This window comes from Ornithorhynchus anatinus, chromosome 1, assembly GCF_004115215.2.
Source record: "Ornithorhynchus anatinus isolate Pmale09 chromosome 1, mOrnAna1.pri.v4, whole genome shotgun sequence".
Taxonomy (NCBI): domain Eukaryota; kingdom Metazoa; phylum Chordata; class Mammalia; order Monotremata; family Ornithorhynchidae; genus Ornithorhynchus; species Ornithorhynchus anatinus.
Window position 1 is genome coordinate 106694690 of NC_041728.1, and position 8285 is coordinate 106702974.

General features: G+C 51.6%; 1 protein-coding gene across 2 annotated transcripts in view; it reads left to right on the forward strand.

Moving 5' to 3' along the window:
* The window catches only part of SLC9A9 (solute carrier family 9 member A9), a 378100-nt gene extending 375132 nt beyond the window's left edge, over positions 1-2968 (forward strand). Inside the window, exon 16 of one of the 2 annotated variants that reach the window (XM_029074247.2) lies at positions 1050-2968. In XM_029074247.2, the coding sequence (XP_028930080.1) occupies positions 1050-1292 (243 nt within the window). In that variant the 3' untranslated portion in view covers positions 1293-2968. Of the gene's footprint in view, positions 1-1046 lie in introns of both variants that reach the window. The other variant, XM_029074237.2, reaches the window with a different exon arrangement.
* Positions 2969-8285: the final 5317 nt, after the last annotated feature.

An 8285-nucleotide genomic window follows, 5' to 3' on the forward strand; every position in this document is an offset into this window, starting at 1 on the left:
CTCCCGCCTCCACCTCCCCATAAGCCCTCCCCTGCGGGACAGTGGCCCAGCAGAGGAATTGCCTTCTTGAGCGCCTTCACTAGCGAAATGTCCATCAATCGATCAACCAATCAATCGAATTTATTGAGTACTTACCACAGGCAGAGCACTGTACTAAGTCCTAGGGAGAGTATGACACGTTCCATGTCCACTAAGAGCTTACATTCTAGAGCGGGGAACAGACATTAAAATAAATAAATCATCAGTCAATTGTATTTATTGAGTGCTTACTGTGTGCAGAACATTGTATTAAGCACTGGGGAGTGTACAGTGTAACAGAGTTAATAGACACATTTCCTGCCCATAACGGGCTTTTAGTCTAGAGGAGAAAAAAATTATACTTGTAAGTGCTGTGGGGCTGAGAGAAGGGTGACTAAAAGGTGCAAATCTAAGTGCTAAGGTGACTCAGAAGGGAGTAGGAGAAGAGGAAATGAGGGCCTAGTCAGAGAAGGTCTCTTGGAGGAGACCTGCCTTCAACAAGTCTTTGAAGGGGGGGAGAGTGATAGTTTGACAGATATGGAAGGGGAGATGGCGTTCCAAGCCAGAGGCAGGATGTGGGCGAGAGGTTGGCAAGGTAGATGAGAGCGAGGTACAGTAAGTAGGTTGGTATTAGAAGGGCAAAGCATGCAGGTTGCACTGTAGCAAGAAAAGCACCAGGATAAGACAGGAGGGAGCAAGGTGGTAATGGTAAGGAGTAAGCCACTGGCCATCAGGACCACATAGAGTCTGAAGAGCCTTGGCAAAGACCCGGTCCGGCCCCCTAGGCAGAACTGGGCTCCTGGGTCCCTCCCTGAGCAGATGGTTTTCCAGATGACCCATCGCACCCTTTACCATGGGCTAGCTGCTGACCACCCAGCAGGCCCGGCCAAGGGGATTTGAGATGTCCGGCATTTGGGTCTGCCTCCCTCGGGTTGAACACGGTTGGTTGTTGCAGGCCGTGAGAGGGGCAGGGTGGTGGGACTACCCCTCTGCCCCTGCAACTGACACTCTCTCTCCCTCCCCCCAAGCAGGAACAGCTGAAAGAAGACGACACCGACTGCATCGTGAATCACGACGAGCTAGCTGTGGCCTCCGGAGACCCGGCCTCCCCGACCTCCCCCTCTACCCCTCCCCCGTGGCCGGGGCTGGACAGGACCGGCTCCCCTCCTCCCCCAGCCAGGGAAAACGTGGATGAAGGCGACCTCGGACTGGGGGGGTTCGGACTCAAGCTCGAGCGCACGCCGGTGGCTCAGCAGGGGTCCTCACAGCCATAATCCTGTGACCCTGCGGGTGGCTTCCGGCCCCGCCAGCCAGGATGGGAGCGAGCCTCACGGGCCCAGGACAGGGGCCGGGGAGGTGGATTCCAAGCCTGACTGGAGAGGAATGGGTTTAAGTCCCAGGCCACTCTAGTGGAAATGAGATCCGATCGCCGCCTGTCCAGATTATACCGCCAAATTTACTTTCGGCCGTGTCGGCGCGTGTCCGTGCAGGGCAGGGGCGGGCGCTCCGACCAAGCTGGCTGCTGAGGGCCCTCAGACGCTCCCACCTGCTGGGCTTCCCCTACTTCACTGCCCCTTTGGCAGTCCCTGCACTCCACCCTCCTGAGCAGAGAGGTGCCAGTTCAGTCCCAAGTCTGTTGCCGCCGGGTTCTCCCAGAAGCCCTTGCGCCAGGAGAGCCACACCCTGGGGGGGGGACAGCCCCTGCCCTGGAAAGGTCCCTCAGTCATGCCCACAGCTATTCAGCTCCTCCCTGGATGCTCCCCTGGGATCCCAGACAACTCTTTCAGCCCGGTTCCCAAAGGATTAGCCCGATCCCAAACTCCCTCATCCGCCCTCTCCCCTGACCACCAAATGGGTATCCCTATGGGAGCCCCAGCCTTTGGCCCAGACACTGTGGGGGATGGGTCTCGGCCAGCTCGCCCTCAGGCTTAGAGTCAGGGACTTCCATTCCCCAGCAGACTTTGCTTTACATTTCTCTTGCCGGACTGCTGATGAGAGGCCCCCTGGTGTCCCCAGCCAGTCCCTGGGGGCTCAGGAGCAGGTGATGGGGCACTGGGCAGAAAAGATGAGGGTCCCAGCCTAAACTACCTACGACCATTCAGCTGACCACCAGCCCATGCAACTCAGCTACCAGCAGATGGGCACTAGCCCAGGACTGGGCCGTGATGGACAGGGATCCAAGGCCCGAATGCTGGTCCCAGTTACCTCCCTGGATCCAGAATCAGGGAAGCTCAGGGCAGGCCATGCTGGCCTCACAGGCCACAGGCCTCGATGGCCAGTTCATGTCTCCTGAGGGAACAGGAGAAAGCATCTGCCTGGGACCCAGTAATGAGCCTGGACCTCTTAGGGTTTCTGAGGTTCCATGTACCCAGACAGAACATGGCTAGGACTCAAGCAGAGGAAGAGGAGTAGGAGAAGCCATGCTTCCCTCTGAAAAATGGCAGGCCAGAGAAGCTACCCACCAGACACCCTCCCAACAGGTGCCCCCTCCCAACAGTTGCCCCGTTCCCTGAGCAGCCCCCTCCCCTAGGCCCAGACAGTAAACAAAGGCCAGGGTTGGAGAGACCAGATTTCTGGGATGCCAAGAGCAACACCCACCACACCGGAAGTTGCAGGCCAAATGTTGGGTGATGAGCTGCAGTAGGCCTGCATGGAGTCATCCTGAGGGGAGGGAGAAGGGAGGTGAGAATGACGTGCCTTATTGAAAGCTGGCGCTAACTGTCTGTGATGCCCTCAGAGCTTCGCTTTGGCTTCTGCACTTTCAGTGGGTGGGAGATGTGGAGGGAAGACTCACTCTGTACTCCCACGTGGGACTCGGTCTCCTGTGTGGAAATGTTCCTCCTTCCTGATCCCAGTGCCTCGGGGGGTGACAACCACCACGGAGAAGGCTGGTACCTGTCCAACGTGCCTGAACCTTAATAAACTTTCCTAGACAACGCGGCCGCAGAAATGGCTGGATATCTCATTGGTAAGCGGGGACAGAGCCGTGACCCAGAAAGGAGGGCTCTGTCGATTGGTCTGGGGGGTAAGCTGGATTGTTTAATCAATCAATCAGTCAATCATATTTATTCAGTGCTTGGTGTGTGCAGAGCTCTGTACTAAGCACTTGGGAGAGTCCATTCATTCAGTGCATTCAATCATATTATCAAGCACTTACGGTGTGCAGAGCACTCTACTAAGGTCATGGGAGAGTACAATATAACAATAAGCAGACACATTCCCTGCCCACAGTGAGCTTATAGTCTAGAGGGATTGCTCACCCGATCAGCACCAATTGCTTTAGTCTACTGGCTGAGGATGACCGGCAGACAGCCAGAGGTACTATCACCCAACAGGCCAAAGATGGGACATAATAATAATAACTGTGGTATTCGTTAAGCACTTACTATGTACCAAGCATTGTACTAAGCCCTGGGGTATATGAAAGATAATCAGGTTCCACATGGGGCTCACATTCTAAATAATAATAATAATAATGATATTTGTTAAGCACTTACTATTTTCCAGGCACTGTTCTAAGCTCTGGGATAGATACAAGATAATCAGGTTGGACACTGTCCCTGTCCCACATGGGGCTCACAGTCATTCATTCATTCATTCAATAGTATTTATTGAGTGCTTACTATGTGCAGAGCACTGTACTAAGCGCTTGGAATGTACAAATCGGTAACAGATAGAGACAGTCCCTGCCCTTTGACAGGCTTACAGTCTAATCGGGGGAGGGGGACAGACAAGAACAATGGCAATAAATAGTCAACCCCCTTTGTACAGATGAGGGAACTGAGACACAGAGAAGTGAAGCAACTTGCCCAAGATCACACAGCAGACAAGTGGAGGAGCTGGGATTAGAACCCATGACCTTCTGCCTCCCAGGCCCGGGCTCTATCCATTAGGTCACAATGCCCCAAGACACAGGGCAGCTGTCCATTGCTGAACTGGCCTCTCCTGGCCTCACATGGCAGTCAGAAACCCGTCGTCCAATGCACCAGGAGCTCACTTCACCAGACTGGAAGGGTCGAAACCGGTGTGGTCAGGCAGAGACTGAATATTCCCTCCAATGCTCAGTGCCGACCCCAGCCCTCACTGCCACCGGCCAACCGATCAACCTTATCACTTACTCCCCACTGGCAGGTCCCGAGGGCGGACCAGCTGAGCACCTCATTTGGTGGGGGCGTGACAGGGGCTTTCTGGGAATGTGAGTTTGTGCCTGTGTCTGTGGGTGTCCAGCTGTGGCTTCTTCGGTGTATGTCTGAGGTGACTCGGCATGAGTCCATCTGTGCATGTGCATCCATCTGTGTCTGTTTGTCATGGGTGCATCCATCTGTGTAGCCGTGTGAATATATGTGTCAGTGTGGGTGTCTGTGTCCTAGTTTCTGTGTTTCCATATTTCTGTGTTTAATAATGTCGGTATTTGTTAAGCGCTTACTATGTGCAGAGCACTGTTCTAAGCGCTGGGGCAGATACAGGGTAATCAGTTTGTCCCACATGAGGCTCACAGATAATCCCCATTATACAGATGAGGTAACTGAGACACAGAGAAGTTAAGTGACTTGTCCACAGTCAAACAGCTGACAAGTGGCAGAGCCGGGAGTTGAACCCATGACCTCTGATTCCGAAGCCCATGCTCTTTTCACTGAGCCACACTGTGTTTCCGTGTGTGTGTTTGTAAATCTGTGTTCATTTGTATTTACTAAGCATTTACTGTGTGTAAGCACTGTATTAAATGCTTGGGAGAGTACCATACTGCAACAGAATGCCCACAATGAGCATTGAGCAGAATTCCCTGCCCACAATGAGCTTACAGTCTAGAGACAGGGAGACAGACATGTTTGTGTTTGTGAGGATGTCCCCGTCTCTCTGGGTCTCTGGGTCTCCATTGTGTGGCCATGTTTATGTGCATGAGTTCTTGGGTCTTTATAGGTCTGTGTCTGAGTTTCTGTGTTTCCATATGGGTTTGTGTGTCAATTCGTGTGTCTGTGATTATCTGTGGCTGCCTGTTGTTGTGTGTCTATATGTCTGCATGTATTTGTGTCTGGGTTTGTGTCACACTGTGGCGAGTTTTCGAGAAAGGGGATTGGCCAAGATAGACATGGAGTTGAATCTGAGTAGTGATTTCTGGCTACTGGTGGGAAAGTTCCAGCCTTGCTCAACATGGGTCAATCAGGGCACAGGGCAGTTGAAGGCTTGACCCCGAAACCTCCTAGGACTGTGTGACCAACCCTGTGCCAAACCAACCCTACCTGTCCAATCAATCGTATTTATTAAGAACCTCCCTTGTGTACAGCACTGTACTAAGTGACTGGGAGAGAACAATCGGACAGAGTTGGTAGATACGTTCAGCCAGCCTTCACAACCAAAGCCATCCATCTTAGATCGAAGCGGGACCTCCTTCAAGTTCTCACCTTCACCACCCCATCAGGAATGGCTCCTGCTGCGTCACCCCTAGACTTCCCAGGAAATGACTGCCATAATAATAATAATAATAATAATAATAACTGTGGTATTTGTTAAGCACTTACTATGTACCAGGAACTGAACAAAGTGATGGGGTAGGTACAAGGCAATTCGGTTGGACAAAGTCCCTGTTCCACACAGGGCTCACAGTCTTAATATCCACTTTACAGATGAGGTAACTGAGGCACAGAGAAGTTAAATGACCAGGTCATACAGCAGTCAAGTGGCAGAGTAGGGATTAGAACCCTTGACCTTCTGACTCCCAGACCTGTGCTCTATCCTCTAGGCCACATTGCTTCTCATCGTCCCTTGCCTTATAGGTTTGGCCTCTGAGAAGGAAGATTTTGGGGGTTTGCTAACCAGCAGTCCTGCTTCCAGAGGACTGGTAGTCATAAGGTAAAGAAAGCTAATCACTTCAACCTCTTCCCCAAGATTTTACCATGATCCACAGGTGCCCACCCTGAAGGGGGCAGAATGGCCATGACCCCCTGTGAACTTGGCATTTTGGGAAGAGGGAGCAACAAAGTTAGATTTCCAAACACATATATACATCTTTTGGGGTTAGCTCATCTCACCTGTTGGAATTGGAAAGGAGCCAGAAGTGGAGCCAACATGGTGGAACCAACATGGTGGAGTCAACATGGCAGCTCTTCTCCTTGTCCCCTACAGGCAAGACATGGCTCCCAGCTTTAGGCCAAGTGGAGGTGAGCCAGCCATCTGAATACTCCCTTGTCAGCAGCAAGCAGAGGCAGCACAGAAAGCATCCAGCTAGGCCAGAGTGGGTGGCACTGCACGGCATAGAAAGCATTCCAGCTAGGCCAAAGCGGTGGGTGGTGCCCAGGGAAGGGGTTCGGGGACCAGCCTGGCCCAGACAAACTATGCGGTGGCGAAGATAGTGATAGAGGATGCATCCGCCTCAGCTCTCCTAATTCTCACCGCGGCTGGAGCCGCACTTACACAACTCGGTTGTGCAGCCATATGGCTGCTGTGGGAACAAACCGGCGCTGTGGCCTTGGGGCGCTGATCCAGTGCACTAAGCCGGCCTCCCTCTCCGAACTGCTGCTGAATCCCCAAGCCTCTCAGGCAGACAACCCTGCCCCGTGGGAATTTAAAGCAGGAATCAGAGGAGGGGCTGGTTTTTACCCAGGGGTGCATGGACATCATGTCCCCCTCCTCGTCTCCTGAGCCTCCCAGCCCCTAAAAGCAGCAGAGGAGGAACAAAGAGGAAAAGCATCGGTGATGATGATGATGATGATGGTATTTGTTAAGCGCTTACTATGGAACAAGCACTGCTCTAAGCGCTGGGGGAGATAGAAGATCATCAGGTTGTTCCCCTTGGAGCTCACAGTCTTCATCCCCATTTTACAGATGAGGTAACTGAGGCACAGAGAAATGAAGTGACTTGCCCAAAGTCACCCAGCTGACAAGTGGCGGAGGCAGAATTAGAACCCATGACCTCTGACTCCCAAGCCCACACTTGCCACTGAGCCACACTGCTTCTCCAAGCGACTCCCTCTTCCCTCCTTTCCCTCCCTCTCTCCCTTCTTCCCTCTTCCTCTTTCTCTCCTCTTCCTTCCTCCTTCTTCTTGATTCAATTGGCTTGTATCCACCCCATTGCTTAGTACAGTGCCTGGAGCATAGTAAGCGCTTAACAAATACCATTATAAGAAGCAGCACGGCGAAGTGGATAGAGCACGGGCCTGGGAGTCAGAAGGTCATGAGTTCTAATCCCAGCTCCACCCCTTGTCTGCTGGGTGACCTTGAATTAGTCACTTCAGTTCTCTGTGCCTCAGTTCTCTCATCTGTAAAATGGGGATTAAGACTGGGCGCCCCATGTGGGACAGGGACTGTGTTCTATCCAATTTGCTTGTATCCCCTCCAACTCTCAGTACAGCGCCCAGCACACAGTAAAAGCTTAACAAACACCACAACTATTATTCTTCCCACCTCTCTTCCTCCCTTCCCTCATGCCCCGACCCCTTGAGGTCCCACCCGAAAATCCTTCCATAGGCCCAAAATGAAAAGTGGGCATCCCTGAAATGAGCCTTCCAAAATAGTGGGGTTTGAACCTGCAGTGCTCGTAAGGACCCTCTTTCTAGAAGAGGGATAGATGTACTTACTCTTTACTGTACATTAATCAGATCGATAAATCAGTCGTATTTATTGGGCACTTACTATGTGCACGGCACTGTACTAAATGCGTGGGAGAGTACGACACAATAGAATTAGCCAACACATTCCCTGCCCATAACGAGCTTACAGTCTAGATAACGAGCTTAAATTAAGGTATCAAATGCAAACTATGGGCATATCTCTTGGACACTGACTTCATCTGTGGCCGAATTGTACTTTCCAAGCTCTTAGTACAGTGCTCTGCACACAGTAAGCGCTCAATAAATGCGATTGAATGAATGAATTAATTAATTAATCTGTTCTTCTGCCCCGCCTTGAACCATTCACAAGTAAAATTCCAACAAGTGTGAATGGCAGGAAACCCACTAGCTCATTCATGAGAATTTATTGAGAACCTACAGATCATTGTACTGGGCACCTTCTTTATGCAGGGTATTGTATTGGGTGTCTAGTAGGAGCAGAGCACTGAACTGGGCACTTTCTGTATGCAGAGTACTGGTGCTGAGGGGCCTACTTGGGGCAGAGATATAATTGAGGACTTTATTACTTGCAGAGCACTGTACTGAGTGCCTACTATGTACTTGTAGAGTGTTTGTACTGTACTTTATAGTGCTTGCTATTTACAGTCCCTACTAAACACTGTACTTGGGGGCCCTCAGGCCCCTCCCACATTCACTGCT